The sequence below is a fragment of the Megalobrama amblycephala genome, linkage group LG7, assembly GCF_018812025.1.
Source record: "Megalobrama amblycephala isolate DHTTF-2021 linkage group LG7, ASM1881202v1, whole genome shotgun sequence".
In the NCBI taxonomy this organism is placed as follows: domain Eukaryota; kingdom Metazoa; phylum Chordata; class Actinopteri; order Cypriniformes; family Xenocyprididae; genus Megalobrama; species Megalobrama amblycephala.
Genome location: NC_063050.1, coordinates 43209778 through 43231908, shown reverse-complemented (window position 1 = coordinate 43231908; position 22131 = coordinate 43209778). Strand labels below are relative to the sequence as shown.

At 39.8% G+C, this 22131-nt stretch overlaps 1 protein-coding gene across 8 annotated transcripts in view; it reads left to right on the top strand.

The window, feature by feature from the left end:
• The first annotated feature begins 2499 nt into the window (after positions 1–2499).
• Positions 2500–22131, top strand: part of gria2a (glutamate receptor, ionotropic, AMPA 2a) — a 46614-nt gene continuing 26982 nt past the window's right edge. For 2 of the 8 annotated variants that reach the window (XR_007185893.1, XM_048197617.1), the window contains exons 1-2: positions 6527–6900; positions 7112–7252. Coding sequence is in view for 6 of the 8 variants with exons in the window: in XM_048197617.1 (XP_048053574.1) it covers positions 6810–6900; positions 7112–7252 (232 nt within the window). In the remaining 2 variants the exon portion in view is untranslated. Of the gene's footprint in view, positions 2613–6522; positions 6901–7111; positions 7253–22131 lie in introns of those variants that run through there. The other 6 variants (XM_048197614.1, XM_048197613.1, XM_048197611.1 and 3 more) reach the window with 6 other exon arrangements.

Sequence of the window (22131 nt, the reverse complement as noted above, 5' to 3'; positions counted from 1 at the left end):
CAGTTCCTACGTCCTCACATCTTTTCCTTGCATCTTTCCCTTGCATCCTGAAGAGGTGGAGATAAGACGCGAGGAAAGGAAGCAAGGAAAGGAAACGAGGATGCACAAATAAGAATTGAGAAGCACCCTTTGTCCGCTAGAGGTGTATTCAAAACAAAGGCGTAGCTTGATGACGGCAAGTTTGAGCGCGGAATCTTGGGACATGTGGTCTTCACCTCAGCGGCTGGTGGAAAAAAATTGAGACAGGACTCGGGAAGAAATCGTGTTCATGGATGCGATTATTAATGTTACTGGAATATGAAGCAGAGCAGGACCGAGTGTTGTGGGAGCTGAACGAGGCCGCTGGAGCGATTGCGCAATACACGCCTCACGAGCAGCTGAACTTTTATTATGCCACAGTCGCCGGTGCCACTTCCGCTTTTCCGGTCATGAGTATGAGGTAATGCAGCTCTGTTTATCATATTAGATACATGTGTTGAAAATGATGTTATAACGTTACTCTGTGCGTTCGCTCGGCAGCTGCTGTGAGACACTTGTTGCACACTGCAGTAAGAGATCAATTTTAGAATATATTAAATGCTGGATGGCTTGTGTTGATATGGCAATTAATTTTAAAACGAATTGTGTGATGGAGAAAATGCTGTATTACTGTTACTAAAAATAAAGCTGCACTTGATTATGCTATGTTAGCTACTTGACAAAATAGTGTTTTTCTCTGAGGCATAGTAAAGCATACTCACAAAAAAAAAAATCAAGTAACGCGGGTATGACGCAGTTGACAGGCGATTCCTCACACGTCCCGGAGCCTTAGTTAAAATGGCAATTTTCTCACGATTTACAAATATTTGGAAACATTTGGGATATTGTAAGTACTCAAGTGAACAAAATATATAACACTGGCCTAGTAGTTTTTGGATATTTTACTGCAAAAATTGTACATATTGCACCTTTAAGTGTACTTAAAAAACAAACTTGAAGTATACTTATTTTTTTAAAAGAATTAAAAGTTTGGAATATGTACTAGAGCAGGGGCGCCCTATCCTGCTTCTGGAGGGTCGCCGTTAAGCTCCAAACTGCTTCAACACACCTGCCTAAAAGTTTCTATTGGAGGGTTGCATCTGAAATTGCATACTTCCCTACTATAAGGTAGGCGAAAAACAGTAGGCTATGTGACAAAAGTATGTCTGATTCTGATTCACAGTATTCCAAAAAAAAAAAAAAAAGCAGGCAAAAAGTACCCAGATGACCTACTTACGGAGAGAAACATGCGCCGACATCTTTAGAATATTGTCTTTGAACTTCCGTTTTTGCGGTAGCCCTGTATATTTCTATGGCATCGCTGTTGAAGAATAATTAGCTGGTGAAGTGGGATTACGTGTTGTAGAGTAAATGAAAGTTATCATGAGCATTGTTATGTTTAAAGCAGATGTCTTAAATGTCAGTAGACCGGGAAGATTTTAAAATGAGCAGTTCATTCATAAATACAAAAGATAGCTGTGGAAATACAAGCCGGAAGTCAAAAGACAACGAGCGCGGCGCTGAAAAGGGGCGGGGCTACATAAGGTCTATACGAAGGACTTTACTATCCCATGAGGCCACGGGAGATTTGTGAATGGCAGTGAAGCGACGTAACTGACGCTGGTAGGTCACATGGTAATGACAACATGGCAAATGTAGTCTACACAATAGTTGCGTCCCAAATGACGCACTATACACTATGCACTTATACACTATGTACTTGTGCACTATGCACTCATCCATGTAGTGCGTGAATTGTATAAGGTTATTTTGTCATTTAATAACGCAGTCCGATCCTCCCTACCCCTCCACTACGTAATTAAAGCTGCGACAGTTGAGTGCACGAAGTGTCCAACATTCCACACTTCGTTTTTTCCGTTAATTTAGTGCATCATCCGGGTATTTAAAGTGCACTTTTTCTTTTTGGAATTTTCAGTGTGAACGCACTACTCGCACTGTTTATACTTAAAAACGTCATAGAATAGTGCACATTGCACAAGTACGCGAATTGGGACACACCTTTTGATACTACATAGAACTGACTTATTTAGCTGCTGTGAAGTAATTAGTTTTTCAAAATACATTTATAAAACGGATAGTTCCAGCCCTTGATTCTTAAGGCATCTTTACACAGCCGATTTATGGCTGTTCTGAAGCGGGTCTGTACCTGCTCAGAATTCAGTGTAAAGACGCAATGCCGTGTTAAAGAAGACCTAAAATACACCGGGTCTGACCCACCTCAGCCCCTAGTATCAAAGGCGAGTCTGATACTGTTCTGGTTCAGTGTAAATGAACGCGAAATATAGCCGCTCTAAACTACGTCATTGTCATGACAACCAAAAGCATTCCAGTCAGCTCAGGCGGCGCGAGATTCAAGAAGCAGGAGACGAAACATATAACTTAGGGCAAATAATAAAAATAATGTCTTCCAACAAGGGGCATTGAAGTAAAAGAGTCCTGTACTCACATCGTGAAGCAAACCACCAAAATAACAGCAGAGAATCGTCGTGGGTCATCAATTGGCTTTCGCCGTTTGTAATCTTCCCATGAAGAGACTGTCAGATCAACGCGCTGCTACATTTTTCTCAGATAAGGTAAATGCTTAACACAATTGTGTACTGTTATATTATATTCCAAAAATCATCTCCTTGAGGACATTTCACCCACACACGACGGTCTATCTGGTGATCTGCTGCTGCCTGATACACGCAAATGCTAGCATCATTTGTTGTTTCTGTCTCTTTGAAAAAAAAAAAAAAAAAAGTTCGACCTCTTTTTATTATGACAAACATCAAAGCGTGAGATATAGCACGCAGTTTACTACTTTACATTTTCGTATTTTTTTATTTCGAGTTATATTTCATTGTTTATTATTTAATTATTTTTAAATTAATTTGGTTAAAACTGTTAGTTTTGAAATACTTATGTTCAAAGCATTGTTTCCCGCGATTTTAATTCCTGTGTAAATGCATTTATGCCGCTTAAGAGGAGCATTAAACAGTCTGTGTAAATGCACATTTTTGGGAATTTATGCCGCTTCAGAGTTGGTTTCTGTGCCGCTTTTTCTGTGTAAAGATGCCTTTAAGTGTTTAAAGCCGTTGTAAAATTACCGAAAAAATACAGCTGACCGCATTACATAAGTATTGCTGCGCCACTTTGTGTGTTACTGCGTCTGCTGTAGCAACCCCTCTTAGCAACGTAAACATGTTTGTTCTCAGTTGACTTTGTTCATTGAAGCTTATGTAGAAGAGTATTGTGAGAGAGATGTCGAGTGACTGAGTGCATTAACGTTACCTGCATTCAGATTTACCATTTTCCTTCAGGTCAGTCCTATGTTCATAATAAAAATCTGTTTGAATATCCGCTGCGATCTTGTCTTTTTAACATTTAATGGGTTTTCCCGTGCCCTGCTGACACTGAAAGCGCTAATCAAAGCATTTGTCATTTGCGTCTTGTTCCGCATTTGCAACAAGTTTCAGTATGAAAGTCTTTGCAACTGAGTGGCTCGCTCACAAAGACAATATTTGCCGCCATCTAATGGCAGGCGTAATTATGTAACTTCTGTTGCTGTTCACGGTCAGGGACTATTTTTTCCAGAGAAAGGAAGGCTTTGAATGATTTTACTTCATGAAAGTTGCACTGACACATTTTTTTTTAGTCTTTAATATTTGTATTGTGTAGTACGCGTTTTATAAAAGCAATAAGCCCCTTGAAGCCGTGGTTTACACTGAATTTATAACAGCTAGGGGGTTTTAGGCACTAAGCTCATGTCGTGCCTAACAATGCCCCTTATATGGAGTCAAATTAATGCCTTAAAGTTTTGCACAAAAATAAAGTTTTGCAAAACACAAAAAAGAATTGAGCAATAAAAAAATGTTTTGCAAACAAAAATAAAGAATTGCAAAGGAAAAATAAAGTATTGAGCGGAAAAAAATAAGTTTTGCAAACAAAAATAATAAATTGCAAAATAAAATAAAGTAGTGCAAAAATAAAAATATAATCAATTACAAAAATCAATGACAGCTGTAATCCTATTTTATCTTTGCCACATATTTTCCATGCTCAAACCTACTAAATCATTTGCAACGCTCTTTTTATTCTGCGTTTCAGTCAAGCGTGCGTTTCACGATACCGGTTTTCTTTTGCGCTGCACTTTTCTGTGCGGATCACTTTATGGCACTGGTTTGACGTGGGGGTGGAGTCAAGAAACGGGGGCACGCCCCCGCGAAATGCATTGGAGGGGAACGTAATCGGCGACAGGTGAAATAATTCTTTGACATGGTTAAAAATAATGAATGGTTTGTTTTTGTTGGTTTGTTTAGCATATGTTGTCGCCGATTACGACCCCCTCCAATGCATTTCTTATAGTAATATGACCCGTTGCTCTCTGTCTCACTGCCTGTATCCACTTTTGTGTCCTTAAACATTCGTTTTTTGGGGTCGACAGCTTATAAAAACTTATTTCTGGGTTTTTTAGCTTGTTAGCTGTACACCTTGTCACACAGCAGCTTTTAGGCATTGTTCTGTTTTTTGTAATGAGTCAGAAAAGACAAGAAGGCAGCCTGGAGACAGTTGGATTGTTTAATAAATGCGCTTTGTCTCTATGCTTGATCTGTTCTGTTGCGATCTGCGTCTCCTGCCGATGACGTGTTTCGCGGGGGCGTGTCCCCGTTTCTTGACTCCACCCCCACGTCAAACCAGTGCCATAAAGAGAACCGCACAGAAAAGTGCAGCGCAAAAGAAAACCGGTATCGTGAGTGCACACTTGACTGAAACGCAGAATAAAATGAGCGTTGCAAATGATTTAGTAGGTTTGAGCATGAAAAATATGTGGCAAAGATAAAATAAGATTACAGCTGTCATTGATTTTTGTAATTGATTATATTTTTATTTTTGCACTACGTTATTTTATTTTGCAATTTATTATTTTTGTTTGCAAAACTTACTTTTTTCTGCTCAATACTTTATTTTTCCTTTGCAATTCTTTATTTTTGTTTGCAAAACATTTTTTTATTGCTCAATTCTTTTTTTTTTTTTGCAAAACTTTATTTTTGTGCAAAACTTTAAGGCATTAATTTGACTCCATACCCTTAGCTGTTATAAATTCACTGTAAACCACGGCTTCTTGGGGCTTATTGCTTTAATCTATTTAAGATTTCAGACGCAGCCGAGGTTCTGAAGAACTTCATCAGCTGTTTCAGGTGTGCTTAATTAGGGTTCACATTGGCCCTCCACGAGGAGCAGGATTGGACTGAGGTGCATTGGGATTGAATGAGTGCACTAGATAATGTCCCATTTGGTTTCGGACACCACAACAAATGGCTGTGCCTTTATATAGTGCACTATATAAGGGTATAGGAGTGATTTCGGACAGTCTTAGACCTCCAGGCAAATGTGTTGGGACAGATTGGAAATAAACTGCAGGATTGGAGTAAGATTGGACACCCCTGTTCAGGGGATCAGGCTTCCACAGCACTTCACTGCTCTCTGCTGGTCGTGCTGGGAACTACTTTGCTGCTTGCAGATTTTGAATAGCTATAGGGGAGTATTGGACAATTGATGTTAAAAACAGCACAAATCATGAAGGCAGCTAAAGTCTTCTTCAATATCTAAACCTAATCTTGTTTTTGTTTGATGATTTGTTTAAGTCAATTTATAATTTGCTGTGTACTGATACTGTGCCACACTCTTGGCTTAAACTCTATTCACATCCTTGTGACGTGTTAAATATGTTATAACTGTGACCTAAATTATTATTTATTATTATTTATCAAGGGTTCAAGGTTTGTTAATTAGAACTGTGCTTGTTTCATCTTGATGTGTTCATCATTATTGTATAAGTCAGTTCATTTTTGTTAGAATGCATACCTTACATGCAAAAAGGCAAACAAGAAAAATGCAGATTCAGGCACAGATTCTATGGACTGACCCATTTCTCAGACCACAAGGTTAAAATTACTCAACAATTGAATCAAAAAATAGCTACAATATTAAGTTAACATCAACCAAAAAAAAAAAAAAAAGTAAAATTCAGCTAAATGTTTTATTGTCCCTCCCACATTAAAATGCGAATCAGAAGGCTAATGATTATTTTAATGGCTTTTTAAGGTAAGCAGTACCATAATGAACTATACATTAATATGGTACCATGTTAAACTGTACTGCCCGTTTCCATCTCTCTCAACCAAGAGGTCATTAGCCTGAAAATTCTTGAAGGGACCATAGTAATATGTGTAATGGGTGTGATCATTTATTGATTAATCTGGGTGAAGGTGGTTAAGTAGTTCAATATGTATATTTCAGAAGATGGGGGAGCTCAAGCCTATTGGATTGCATGGGAACATCTGTCACCATTCTGCTTCTAAGTAGACACATATTAGGCCTTTTAGGATTCAATAAATTCATAACCATAAGAAACCACGGGACTTATATTAAGATCCACTAATCGCAATCATAGGCTATTCCCTGAAGCAGCTGAGCCGCTGTCCAAGAGCGAGCGCGCGCCTCTCGAAATTAGGCGCGTTCAAAATTAGAGCAGCTTCGGTTCCGCTCGGCTCTTTTCGTCTTCATCAGTATTCTTACCGTGTCCGCTGAGTTGAAACGATTCTCAGGGACGGAGCCGCAAAGGAGGAGGGCAAGACTCCCGCATCATCGCGCCCGCTCTTTCCCTCACCAGCACCGCGGACTATCGAGAGCCTCTGCGCTTTAACTGTGGTTATTTTTTAACATGTGTCGACTCTATATGGTTCCCGCTGTTTTGTGAACAGTGTGTGTTTGGTGGATGTGGTCGCATGGATAAGCAGAAGACGATGATTTTGTCGGGTCTCCTCTTCTCTGCGTTATGGGGACTGGCGCTCGGCGGATCTCCGAGCGTCCAAATCGGTGAGCGCACTCCACCTGTCTACGCCTTTTAGGTCACATTCATCAAATCTCGACTTGATACGTCTGATAACAGAAATTACATTATAAACGTCCTCTTTACTTGGGTACCATGTGAGAATTTCATGATAGAACGACATTATCTGTCTATTTTTGGATTGTTCTTACGATTTAATTAGGCCTATGAATAATTTTTGAACGTATTTTTTCTCAGGCGGCCTGTTCCCCAGAGGAGCAGACCAAGAGTACAGCGCGTTTCGGATCGGAATGGTTCAGTTCGGCACGGCCGAATTCCGCCTCACTCCTCACATTGATAACCTGGAGGTGGCTAACAGCTTCGCCATAACAAATTGCTGTAAGTCAACATGGAGTTTTTACCGCTTTAACTAATTAATTTTCCATATATACTAATCTAGATGCTGTTATAAATTAGCTCACCAATGCACAGGTGTGATAATATGGCAGTTTCCCTCCCCATATTATTAATTCATTCTGCATTCAAGCCATATTAAATATTACAGGAGGATGCATGGCAGGTTCTATGTGTTATTCCTATTCGAGTTAACACAGGATAGCTATCGCCTGCGTACATGTGTTCTATTATTAACGCTGTTGTGTTATTTATTCCTTTACGCAACCCATGAAAGGACCGGGGGCTGGATGTTGGCAATCACTCGGGTTTATCACTTTAGGTTCTAATGAGTCTGAACTGTGGCACATTTTGGTTCTGGCTGTCTGGTTGTGTAAACTGTGCGTTGGGATGATCGTTATATAAACCAGTTTTTTTGGGGGGATGTGATAATTGGCATTCGCGGGAGCAGCAAGATGATGGTTTCCACAGTAACGGAGGAGAGGAGATGGCCCCGTTTTTCCAGCATCTGCACAATTCGATGGCAAAATGAAACAGCAGGTTGCCTCCTTCGAAAGTATTAAAGTGTCATTTGTCGTTGAATATTTTACGGTAGAATTTCTATATTTTAATTTTGCGATAGCCTATATATAATTCAAGGGTTTTTGACAAACGTTTGCAAGGCACGAGGGCGTAAAAATGGACCTCGCGCGTGTCCCTCCCCCACGCATCTTACATCTGAGGCATGAAGACCAGTACTGAACGAACGATGAATCATAAATTAGATGAGAAAACGATTCATTATTAGTGTGTTTGAGTTTGTCACATAGGTTAGAAGATTGTTTTAAATGGTTGGTCATATTTACATCTTTTCAATGGAGTGGTTATGTTCAGTGGATTCACAAAACCGGTCTGAACGATTCATTGACGAATTGAACTGAATCGGTCCGATCCGACACCGATTGATCTGCGTAGAGCCGCTTCTAGTCGAACACACCTAACAACACTCAAGATGATGATACACGGGGCAACTTTTTGAGCTATGTTGTCGGAAAATATTGAGAAACAAATTTCAATCTAAAGTATCCAGATAGGAATTTGTTGTCTATTCTCAATGGGAAAGTGCCCAAGCATCATCGCTCGGTGAGATTGCCCGGCAACATTGCTTAAAAAGTTGCACCATGTATCATCACCTTCATTCACTGAACTGAGAACTGTCTCTATCCAACATGTCCGATTCGTAATGAGCCGAGAACTGATGAGTGAGTTCATACCAAGATTGAAACAACTGAAGGGATGTTGCAGAAATGTTATAATTAAACATCTTGGAGATTTTTAGTAGTTTAATGTAAATGCTATATTTATATAGCCTAGGCCTACCATCATTTAAATTTATATTTATATAAATCTTTTTATGTTTTTATGAGTTGAATCAAGGGTGAAACAGACTGAACTGGGATAAAAAAGCAATATGTACTACATACATATTTTTTAAAAATGTTTGTCAGAGACCACACTATGATGTAATGATGTAATTATGTCATAATGCAAATTAATAATTAAATCATTTTTTACCTTCTTCTTCGAAATGAACTGTTTATAGACCAATTCCTTGAAATGAGTCAGACCTTCCCATCACTAATTAATAAATTACTAAATGCATTTATATTTTATTTAAATATATATACTGTATTAATGAATTAATGAGCTGAATCATGGCTTCAGCAGACTGAACTGGGGGGGAAACATAATAAACAAACAGCAATATGTGCTACATACATATTTTTTAAACATTAGAGCATTTATAATTTGTCAAGTCGGAATGTCAAAAAAACCCTCTATGACGTATTTACGTTGTGATGCAAATTAATAATTGATTAATTTTTTTAACCACATCTTTGAAACAAACTGTTTACAAGATCCGATTCACAGAAAGGAATCAGACCTCTCATCCCTGCTCTGGAATCTATCAAACAGGATTTTGATGAATGATTAATATGTTATGTATTCTAAATAGAAATCTATGCAATGAAAATTGTAATATTTTACACTAGCAAGCAAACACATTACTTGACTGAGCTCTCTGAAGACAGAATCGAGCAAATCTGAATTGGCCGTGGAGACACTTGGTATGGCCTCTTTAGTGTAGTTTTCCCTCAATCCAATAACCTGAATGAGTTGTCTCTTGGTGGTTATGGCTCCTTTTGATGTCAAACACTGATGCTTCACAATGTGAGCTTCACTGCGACAAGCCTGAACAGCCGCTGATTCATGTGAATGGCCTGCCCACTCCCACATGCCCATCCCACACATACCGTACACACATCATGCACACAAAACTCAATGATACTTCAGGCCAGGGTACGCATACATAACATTATGGAAATTGCTTAGGCATTTGATTATGAAAAGGTGTGTGGAATGTGGGCTGTGTTTACTGGTTTGTGACTGTAAATATAGAAAATCTGTATTCAGAGAATCTGGAAGATGAATAGGCCTATTATTTTGTCATGCTATATGCAAACATGCTTAGGCCTATAATGTTGTTTGTTTAACGCACACAAGGGATTTCCTTTGCTGTTAGTTGTCACCCAAGCACATTCACCCACATGTAGATATTTATACATGGCACTGAGAAGGATTTTCTCTGAAAGATATAAGCATTATGATAAGAAACTCTGCCAGAAAAGCCAACTGTTTAGACAGTTTATGGTCTGCCTTAGCGAAAAACACATTTATGGTGTAACATGCACTCTGTTATCGCTTGTTTGTAGCCTTGAGGTGGTTGAAGTGACTCATCGGAGACCCATCTTCTTTTGACAGATATGTGCTCTAGAAAGGCTTCAGCATTGTTGTTGCTGTTATATGTTGTATATTCTTCAGTGTGCAGCAGTCTGTTCAAACACTTTCAACGGCATGTTTGTTTGATGATGCTTGTCCTATTTGCTTATGCATATTCCTTGATGATGTTAGAGTTTGTGATCCTGGAACACAGAAGCTTTTCTTCAATAGTCAGACTGAATAACACATTAATGTTAACAGTGATCATACTACGCCTCCAGCTTGCTGCCAGATATGACATGCTATCACCGTATATTCAGCAACACTGTGACGCACCAACAATTGGTTAATCGCAGCATTATTTTGTTTAATGCTAACTTATTTATCTGTTTTACCAGGCAACTGATTTTTTACATGCTTGTTTTATGTCTCACATATCAATCAGCAGATCTTTTCTTGTCACATTATAGAACAGTTTCAACTCAGATCAATATTTTATGGGCGTTTATTTGGTAAATAGCTGTGTGTAATAAACGACATAGCGTGCAGTCAGCCAGCCAGACTGGCTGACTGACTGCACTTTATTTTTTGAAAGAAATTAATACTTTTACTCAGAAAGGATGCATTCATTTGATCAAAAGTAACATTAAAGACATAATGTTACAAAAGATTTCTATTTCAAATAAATGCTGTTGTTTTTGAACTTTCTATTTATCCTTCAGAATCCTGAAAAGAACTTTATCAGCTTTCCACAAAAATGTTGGCACAACTGTTTGAGCAAAACTATTTCAACATTGATAATAATAAGACATTTTTCCTGAGCACCAAATTGGCATATTAATATGATTTCTAAAGGATCATGTGACACTGTAGACTGGAGTAATGATTGCTGAAAATTCAGCTTTGCCATCACTTAATTAAATCTTAAAATAAATTAAAATAGAAAACAATGTAACAAATAAATGCACAGTCTTGTTAAGAATAAGAGGCTTTCAAAAATATTACAGACCACAAACTTTTAAATGGTGTTTTATTGAGCCAGTCATTCTGAGATGTAAAAATGTTCCAATTGATGCTCCATTTCAATTATTTAAATCAGGTTTTGATGCGACAAACCCCTAAATATCTTGTGAGGGAGGGACATAACATTTATACATGTATCCCAATTTTTACTGTAAAAAAATTAACACTTTATAAATACATGTAAAATATTTCTATAAAATTGACATTGTTTCTGCTTTTTCTACCCACTACCAGATTAATTGTATAAAGCTTAAGAGAAACTTTAAAAAGCAGAAAGAATTCTGTAAATCTTTCTGTAAACTCTATGTGTATATGTGACATGAAAATAACAGTTTCTGCTGGCACACATATGATACGCTCAGCATTTATAAAATGATCCCTCTGTGACTTCTGCTATCTCTTTTACACAACCACCAACATGTTGAAGGCAGCATGATGATGGTGTGTGTGTTGTATGTGTGTGTGCTATATTAAAGCTATTCACATCAGCGTGTCTAGAAGGGGGTGTGGAGGATTTAGTGCTGAAGACAGGATGAAAAACGAGTGACTGAGCATTTTCGCTCCTTTACTGACAGTCCTTCAATCCAACAATCTGCAATCACCTTGAGGAACAAAGAGAGGGGGGGGGGGGGGGGGTTCATTTAAAGGGGTTAGTTAATCAGGAGAACGCAGTCGACATTTGAATGAGGAATGTGTATGTGACGCGATGATTTGGTGTTCTTTAGAAAAAAATGTCTGTTTTAAAGTCATTAATGTGTGTGTGTCTGCAAGGATAACCTGATCATTACAGAGGAAGCATGTTTTTGAAGGTTAAAGAGGATTGCGTGTTGTCAAAAGATGAATGAGGCCATCAATCAGTTCAAAAGTGAGAGGATAAGAAAGTAGTGGGTGAAAAGACATGATATCACTTGTTATTAAGAGGTATACTTGGTATTAAGGGCTGTGACACAAGCACAAAGTTGTCCTTGGTTGTCAAGTAATGTCACAAACTTGGTGCATTAATACAGTATATAATTCAATTGATGTGCCATCACAGACATGTTTTACAACACAGTTAATTTGTCATTAACAATCATGTGTTTTGGTTAGCATCCATCAAGTTCAAAAAAAAGATTTAAATAAAAAAAGATAGAAAAAAGGTGAGTCAGATATTGTCATTTAAAAACAGGCAGTACCACATGGTTATTAAAATAAAATAAAAAAATCATTACATTTCCACAAAAATAACTATATTTAATCAAAATCACACAAGCAAGTTGTTCTGGGTACAATAGGAACAGCCGTGCTGGTATTGCTTTTACGTTCAATAAACAAAAGTTAATATTGAGTAACTTACATTGTAAACACAAAGTTTCCAAATTTGTTTACTTTCCTTCCACAAATGAAAAGTTTTAAAGCAGAAATTAGTCTCCGAGCAACACTGTAGTGGTGTTTCGTTCCTGAAGTAGTGATTTGAACAAATCAGATTAATTGGTTCAATGAAATTTCTTTCAGTTCAATTCAATTCAAAATTCATAGACCTCTCAGCATCTCTCTCACCCCGGGGCACAGGAAAGACTTTCCTGATGCTATCCCAGACACCCAACCTGCAAAAGAGAGAATGAAATGGCCCCTAGCAAATAACAAGACATGATGGAAACAGCTTGACCAGACCCTTGATAGAGTTCTAGAGGCAGTATTAGTAGGAACAGCTGAGAAGAAAATTGATAGTATGACAACTATCATCTTCAACATGGTCAGAGAACGCTTTGGCACAGAGGAGAGAAAGGGGATCACCTGGAAAATGTCCCAACAGGAGGGGGAGAGAGATCTTGCATCTGAGAAAAGAAATCAAGACTCTTAACAAGCAGTTTAAAATGGTAAGTGGCGATGATAAGGAGGGCATAAATAAACCTCTCAAGTGGACTGCGAAGGCGACTGTAACCTGAGAAGAGTAGAAAGGTCTTAAAGATTGAGAAAGGAGAAGGAGGCCAATTGAGCTCAGTTTATGAAGGATCCCTATAGGTTTACTAAAACTTTGTTGGGAGAAGCAAGATCCGGGAGGTTGACTATCCCTAAGGACATTGTGGAGGTGTTCCTTAAAGAAAACCATTTCTCTCTTGAGTGTTGAAGGAAAGATGTTTTTCTCTGTCTTGGCCTGAAGAATGACTACATACATGGTGAAGAACAAGTGCATTGATACAGTATCTCACAGAAGTGAGGACACCCCTCACATTTTTGTAAATATTTTATTATATCTTTTCATGTGACAACACTGAAGAAATGACACTTTGCTACGATGTAAAGTAGTGAGTGTGCAGCTTGTATAACAGTGTAAATTTGCTGTCCCCTCAAAATAACTCAACACACAGCCATTAATGTCTAAACTGCTGGCCACAAAAATGAGTACACCCCTAAGTGAAAATATCCAAATTGGGCCCAAAGTGTCAATATTTTGTGTGGCCACCATTATTGTCCAGCACTGCCTTAACCCTCCTGGGCATGGAGTTCACCAGAGCTTCACAGGTTGTCACCGGAGTCCTCTTCTACTCCATGACGACATCACGGAGCTGGTGGATGTTAGAGACCTTGCGCTCCTCCACCTTCCGTTTGAGGATGCCCCATAGGTGCTCAATAGCGTTTGGGTCTGGAGACATGCTTGGTCAGTCCATCACCTTTACCCTCAGCTTCTTTAGCAAGGCAGTGGTCGTCTTGGAGGTGTGTTTGGGGTCTTTATCATGTTGGAATACTTCCCTGCGGCCCAGTCTCCGAAGGGAGGGGATCATGCTCTGCTCATTCATGGTTTCCTCAATGAACTGTAGCTCCCCAGTGCTGGCAGCACTCATGCAGCCCCAGACCATGACACTCCCACCACCATGCTTGACTGTAGGCAAGACACACTTGTCTTTGTACTCCTCACCTGGTTGCCGCCACACACGCTTGACACCATCTGAATCAAATAAGTTTATCTTGGTCTCATCAGACCACAGGACATGATTCCAGTAATCCATGTCCTTAGTCTGCTTGTCTTCAGCAAACTGTTTGCAGGCTTTCTTGTGCATCATCTTAACATCTTCCTTGTGTGGTGGAAACGCGACTTTATTTCAAAACTTTATTTCATTTCCCTGATTAGTGCAGAGGACATCTGTGATGAGCAGGGCGGGCGAGAGCCGTGAGGGAACGGCGCGAGGCCGGTGACGCAAGTGATAACGAGCATCACCTGGGAGGCGCACCGGCCTTGAGTCTCTCACGGAGGAGCTCCGGGAGCATAAAAGGAGGAGCGACGATCGTGAAGGACGAGAGAGGACCAGGCCTGGACTTTATGTTATGTTTTATTATGTCTGTGTGGCCGGCAGACGTCCGCGAGGGTCTGCCGGCATTACTTTCGTTTTGTTCTTTGTTTATTTTGGTATTAAAACTTTGTTTGAACGTTCGCCGGTTCCCGCCTCCTTCTTCCCGTATATACGAACAGTGTTACATTGGTGCCGAAACCCGGGAGGAAGGAGGGACATGCTGTCGGAGAGCCCTCGCTGCTGAGGGGGATTGCGGTGCTGCGGAGTTCGGGCAGCGCGGGAGTGGGAAGACCGCAAGAGGCTGCCCGAGGCGGTGGTGCTGGAGCCTAGTGACAGGTGGGACGGAGACCCGGATGCCGTGCTCCTGGGACGAGGTGGGGTGGCTGCCGTCCAAGAGGGAGCGGAGGAGTCGCCGCCGTTCGCCATGGGCCGGAGCCTGCTGCCATCCGCCATGAAGGGGAGGAGCAGGGGACGGGGGACTCGCTGCCGGCTGGAGTAGAGCGCAGTCTCGGGAGTACCCCCCGGCCTGCGAGGGGCGATGGGGGTATGTGACGAGCAGGGCGGGCGAGAGCCGTGAGGGAACGGCGCGAGGCCGGTGACGCAAGTGATAACGAGCATCACCTGGGAGGCGCACCGGCCTCGAGTCTCTCACGGAGGAGCTCCGGGAGCATAACAGGAGGAGCGACGACCGTGACGGACGGGAGAGGACCAGGCCTGGACTTTATTTTGTGTTTTATTATGTTTGTGTTTCCGGCAGACGTCCGCGAGGGTCTGCCGGCATTACTTTCGTTTTGTTGTTTGTTTATTTTGGTATTAAAACTTTGTTTGAACGTTCGCCGGTTCCCGCCTCCTTCTTCCCGTATATACGAACAGTGTTACAACATCACTTCTTTTTTTTTTTTTTTTTGTTCGTTAATGCTCACAACAAAATATACAGACAAACCTAGATAATAACAATGACAACCAAACAAAAAAGAGTCAGAGGACAATGGATCTTTACAGTGCTCTTACTTCACGATTCATGTTGCACTTCACAACTTGTTTACATCAAGGTTAAACTTGACCCTCGCATGAATATGCGAATGATGCAGAACCAGAGTCTCTTTATAAGAAGATCTCTGGCAGAACAGCAAGAGCCATGGGATTCCAGACATCTTCTGTAAGTTATGGGAGACTCCCACATATTGATATCAGCTCTCTGACGCCTGGAAATTATATACAATATCCTGGAAATCAGGCGAACGAGTGTGAGAGAGGAGACCTGTTTCCCCCTGCTATTAAGATGCGTTTCAGGTGATGCGATTACAAGTGGTCTGCCGAGACGCATTACCGTTTACACCTCGTATTAACAAGCATTGCAAATGCGTCACCTGTGACCACTTGTGTTTGGATTTTGTTGAAACTCCCCAATCTTATTTCGCCACACTCTACATCACTTTAGCAGGAGTGCTGCTATAGAATGCACAAACCACCCTAAAATGTGTTTTTACTCTTCAACATCAGACTCCTCAGTGGAGTGAAAGAAAAATAAGAAAGTCACAGAAGGAAGAAGGCAAGCAAGAGAAACAAAAAAAAAAGAAGGAAAAACGCCATACTTTCTACTCAGGACTATCATTTGAATTGATCAGTTGATAAAAACAATAAAAGTGTGTTTTAAATGAATTAAAGTTCCTTAACGTAATTTCGAGAGGAGTGAACCCATCTAATCTTTCAATTAACTGCCAGAGCATATAAGAAGCCACTCATCTTGCTCCAGCATCAGCTGTTTTGGCATCCCTCCACCTTCCCAACTCCACCAACATAATTTAGGCATCTTGCTACCAGACTCATCTTCCAAGCATTAGTAGTCCCATTGGGGGTATCTAAGCTCGAGTTGAGGCTGCTTCCTCGAGCCCTTCCACTGCAGACAGCAAGCCAAATGTTTAACCATATTAGCTTAAAGATTACAGTATATAGGCAAACAAACTTGTGGATGAGAAGTGTTGTAAATGAGTTTTGAAATTAGTTGTTTTTAAAATAAAGATTTCACAGTCAAGGATATCAGACTGTGTAGCCTTTGTATAGCCTATAGCTATTGTACTTAACCTGAGGAACAAGGGGGTAGCAAGCATCACTTTAAATTACAGTCAGTAGATGTTACACTTACCCTGTAACGACATGAAACAAGGGGGTAATAAGCACCATTTTAGTAATAACAAATAAAAATTTTTTTTTTAATTTGCCTTAAAACACAGAAGACCAAACCAAATCAGCTACACTTTTGCTATCAAAACAACATATCAGTTAGTCTTCATATGCACAGAGGTCCAAGTGTTGCATTTTATTATGTTATATTTGTCATTTATTTGCCTGGGTATAGCTGAAAAGTGGTAAGCTTGTTTTCCACTGCATCACACGTTGATGGGCTGCAATGCTGGTGATAAAAATTCCCACAGTAGCAGCCTATATGTATGGTACACTATTATTACCAAAAGATACATAGTGTATGTTCTAGCTAAATTGCTCTCAAACATAAGATTGTTGCCTAGCATAGTAGGTCATACATACCATGTAATATTAGAATATTATAGAATAGGTGCTTCTTAATTCTAAAATACTTACAGAAGTAAGTATTTTTAATTTTCCAGGTTGTTACCCCATTATTCCCCAAACTTCGTGTATTGTTCCCTTATAACACGTACATACTGCATAGGTATGCTATCATTACAAAAAGGAACGCTGTAAATTCGATTTACTCACGCTGTAAATAGCAGGCTGTAATCTAAAGCGTTACCAAAATGCAAACTCAAGCTATATTCACTTTGGGGTTTGATTCTGTGTGAACGATAGCTGACCAGATCGCCACCTGGTACTAGTAATGATGTTCCTGATAACATATTTGACCGGGGAAAGAAGTTTTGTGCCCTTCAAGTAGAATACTTTACGAGTTCTGAGCACATGACTGACCAAAGATTAATTGTATTGGGAAACAATACACTTCTTAATTATTCACAAGGCATGATGTTGGAAGGGGCATGTCAATTTTAAACATGGAGTAAACATTTATCTATAATAGGTTAGTATCTTATATCTATAATCTATATATAGAGATAAGTGAGCGGAAAGCAAGTCTGTAGCGAATGGTCTAAAGTTAATCACTCAACTTTTATGGTTTGCTTTAAATAACAAAAACTTGTAATACCATATATAAGTAAGCGATAGAAATGAATATTCTTCATCATTTTGAATTCAGATGTAGTTATTTAAGTTTATTTTTCACAGTATAATTTTTTTGTTTGTTTTTGTTTAGACTGCTTCCGAGTTCTTTTTCTGACTTGAATGCATGATGTCATAATAATGTATGCCCTGTACAAAAATTCTAAGTTGCACTTGAAAGACAGACAAAAAACGAAAATAAAAATTAACAATGTAATGTTACTTTATCTTTATGAGACTGTCTGGTATTTGTGTGAATGAAAGCACACAGAATATATGAATGTTCTGGCTTGGGAAATTTTCCCGAATACTGTTGTATTCAAACAATGTTACGATAAAATTTCATTTATATCATCCCTACATCAGACATACATGCGTTTATGTGTAAATGTTCTTGAAATATTCACTCTAAACTGATGAGGAGAGACTTTGAAACTCTAGCAAAGTGCATTTTCTTCCATAAAGTCTCAATAACATCTGACAGGGGTAGAGTGATATGTTAATGCCCAGGACCAAATACAAATGTAGGTGCATCTCTCCCTCGTTCAAGGTCACATGCAGAAACACTCATATTTTTTGTTTATCAGTGATTGACGGATAGGCTGTCTTATCAGTCAATGTAAATGTTTATGCCAATAACAGCTGACAGATCCAATCAGTTGATAGAGTTTACCCTCTTCTCTTTAATCTGAAAATCCATGAAACTTCAAGCAAAAATAGTCTTTATGTCTATTTTTGCATTAGAACTAAATAATACTATACGCTCTTAAGAAAAATGGTTCTAAACCATATCAGTTTAGGGTTTTTGGCTTGTATCAATAGAAGAACCCTTGGTGCTAAATAATACCTTTTATAAGGTTCCATAAAGAACCATGCTTTGAAAGCACTTTTATATTATTTATTAATATTATGCTTTATACCCCTCTAAATATCTACTTAGTTTTATAATACCTTGTAGCCTCTGTTATGGGTTTTCCATTTTATAAAAATGACAGCAAGTTGTGTCAGTTTTTATTTTTATTCACATGAGAAATTATACCAAAAATGACAATGCTTCAAGTTCTGAATAGATTAATAAATGACAATTTACATTGAGCATGAATAAATACATAAAGAAATAAAACACAAAACAGAAACACAAAGTAAATCTAATGAAATTTCCAGTGAAATATCTTCACAATCCTCAATGTCTTAAAGGGATAGTTCACCCAAAAATGAAAATTATTCCATGATTTACTCACCCTGTCACGTGTATGTTCTGTTCAGTTCAGTTCTGTCATGTCTGCACCGTTAGTCCCTGATTAGTTAATCTTCCTCCACCTGTACCTGTTTAGTTCCCTCAATCACTCTGTGTATTTATACTCTCAGTTCTGTTCAGTCCTTTGTCAGTCATTGTTGGTTTAACTAATATTGATGTAACCTGTTCTTATGTCTATCACCAGTAAACGCTATTCTATCGTATCCCGTGTTCCTCATCTTCCTTCATGAACTAAACGTGTAAAAGAAAATGAGAAAGAAGAAAAGAAAAGTAAAATGGACTCACCAGCACTGTGTCGTCTACTCCTCTTGGAGAGCAGACAATACTTGGAGTACCTGGCTTGGATGCTCCGGAACGGCTGCCTCTTTCCCTCAGCCAGCAAGCCCGAGGCGCTCACCGAGGTTGTTACAGAGCTGGAGAACATCAAAGCCCGGAGTTGACGCAAGCGGGTCAGTCCACCACAGAGCCAGGAGTGGACCTGGACCTTATAGACCTGTAGTCCACGGATCCTTTTCCCACCCATGTCCCCACCCTCGAATCCTCCTCGTCTTCGCCGGTCACATTCGGCTATATGGATGCTCCGGTCCCGTCCCGAGATCTTCTTCAGCCTGTATCCCTGCCTGACTTCCTGATCCCATCTCCATCACTGGTCACGACCAGCCCTCTGGATCCGTTGTCACCATTGGTATCGTCAAGCTCTTCGGCTCTGCCCCCGCCGCTTACTCCATGTGGCTCATCTTCCTTGCCTTGGGCTTCACCTCCACCAGCTCAGTTTGAGGCCTAGTCCCTGCCTCCACTTCGGGCCTCCAGGCCCATGTTTCCACCTTGACCTGTCAGTCCGTCACCATCGCCTTGGCCCACGCCTTGGCCCACTTTGCCCAACTTCTGCCATGGACTTCTGGGGTTTCAGCTACGCCTGCACCCTGTACCCCTACGGCATCATCGGGCTCCTCCCTCCTACAACCTCCCCGTCATCCGCGCTCACTCCAGCGTCGCCCCGGTCATCCGAGTCATTGTCGCCGCCTCAGTCCCGTGAGCTGCGATGTTCCGCCAGTTCCTCCACTCACCATGGTCCCGCCTCCACCGATCGATCCCAGGGTTCCGTCCACCCCTGCAGTGAGGACTCCACCTTTGCACCTCCCACTGTCGACACCACCATGGTGTCTGTGGCCAACTCCTCCAGGCTCCTGTCCATCACCAGCTCCACACCCTCCACCGAAGCCTCTGCCCTCTTTCATCTTCATAGACTTTCATCACTGCGTGAGGACGCGCCTTTCCGAGGGGGGTGTTATGTCACGTATATGTTCTGTTTAGTTCAGTTCTGTCATGTCTGTACCTGTCTTGGTTAGTCCCTGATTAGTTAATCTCCCTCCACCTGTATCTGTTTAGTTTCTTCATTCACTCTGTGTATTTATACTCCCAGTTCTGTTCAGTCCTTTGTCAGTCATTGTTGGTGTAACTAATGTTGATGTAGCCTGTTCTTATGTGTATCACCAGTAAACACTATTCTATCGTATCCTGTGTTCCTCATCTTCTTTCATGGACTAAACGTGTTACACACCCTCAAGCCATCCTAGGTGAATATGACTATATTCTTTCAGACAAACACAATCAGAGATATATTTAAAAATATCCTTAGTCCTCCAAGGGTTATAATGGTTGTAAATGGCTGCCCAAATTTTGAAGACAAAAAAAAATGCTCTCATCCATAAAAAAATGAATCCATATGACACCAGGGGGTTAATAATGGCCTTCTGAAGTGAAGCGATGTGTTTGTGTAAGACAAACATCCATGACAGCCATGCATTCGACGTACATCTAAAAAGCATTAACCTCCATGACGTAGTTCTGTTAAAAAAAACTGGTAACACTTTACAAAACAGGGACACTAATATGCATTATTCATTTTAAGAAGGATATCAAGTACCTGTTGAGTGTGTTTACAGTCTGTTTAGTTGGATATTCAAGCTCTAGAAAATTAATGTTTCATTGAAAAGATGTTTAAGAATCAAAAAACAAAAACAGATTTTAAAACAAAAATACAAAAAAGGCAGGATTACAGAACTCCAAACTCATTTTAGCATAAAATGAGTTCTTCAGGATGTTATGGTTCTAAAAAGAACTGTTACTATGTGTGAAGAACCATGTTTTGTAGTACAGGCATTTCATTGATGGTCAGAAATATTTGCAATTATTACTTATACTTTCCTCACTTTGACTGAATATGCTGGAAGACGGTTTTCTGGTCACGATTCCTAGTATGAATGAATATGGCATACAAATTGTCATACTGAAATTCCCTACTGTACTGACAACACATTTAGACAGCTAGAGCAATTGACACACAAATGAATCCCCAGTGCACATATGTGTGCGGCTCCATTCACACACAGGCATATCCCATAAGCCCTGATGTGTGGCAGTGCCAGCTCAGACACAGCAGCAGGAGCAGAAGGCTCTCTCTACTGTTCCGTGTGACTGCTGATCAAAGTCTCATACTTAGCATTTCTGACTGCATGCAGACTGTCTGCAGATTACTCTGTGTGAGCACAAGTTGCAGCACAGTTTATGAATATGTTTCATAGTTCGATGAGCACACATACTGTACATATACACATGGAATTACATACACAAAGTAGGGCATATAAGTAACATTTAATGTCATTTGTGTGCTGCGTACATACTTGTGCTGTTTATTGTTTATAAATTGCTATACTGTATGTGTGTGACAAGGTTTATAGTTTAGGCCTGTCTGGTCGGTGCAAATGTATTTGTGTTACATGCTTGAATTATTTATTAAAAATGACGGATTGCTTTTTTTTCCTTTGTAAGTCTTCCACAATGTATTTTTTCAATGGCTTTAAGAATGTGGTGGGTACAAAAATTACTTTGGCAAAAAGTGGTGAGGACTAGGGCTTGGTAAAAAGTATTGATTTCTCAATTTTAATCGATTCTCCGTTTTACGAACCGATATAGATTCTTAAATCCCAAGAATCAATTAGTCTACCTGGTTTTCAGCTGATTTGTGCTTTGATTTTTCAGCTTTTGTGCTTTGTTACTTTTGATATGAAACAAAGTCTCAGATTTCAAATCATGTCCATTTTATTATGAAATTCAAAAAATAAATACCATTTTGGTGCTCTTTAATGTGGCGTGACAGATCGCTGTAGCGCAGCTCAGTTCAAGAGAAGCGGCAGCACGACAGACGCGTGAACTGATCATCTCCTCCACTTTAATACCATTTACACTGTGAAATAAACATGAATGAACATCTGAAGGTATGTTAAAAGACACAGTTCAACTTACCGAAATTTATATCATGTCACATGTAATCGCTCAATCAGCGTTTCAACCGC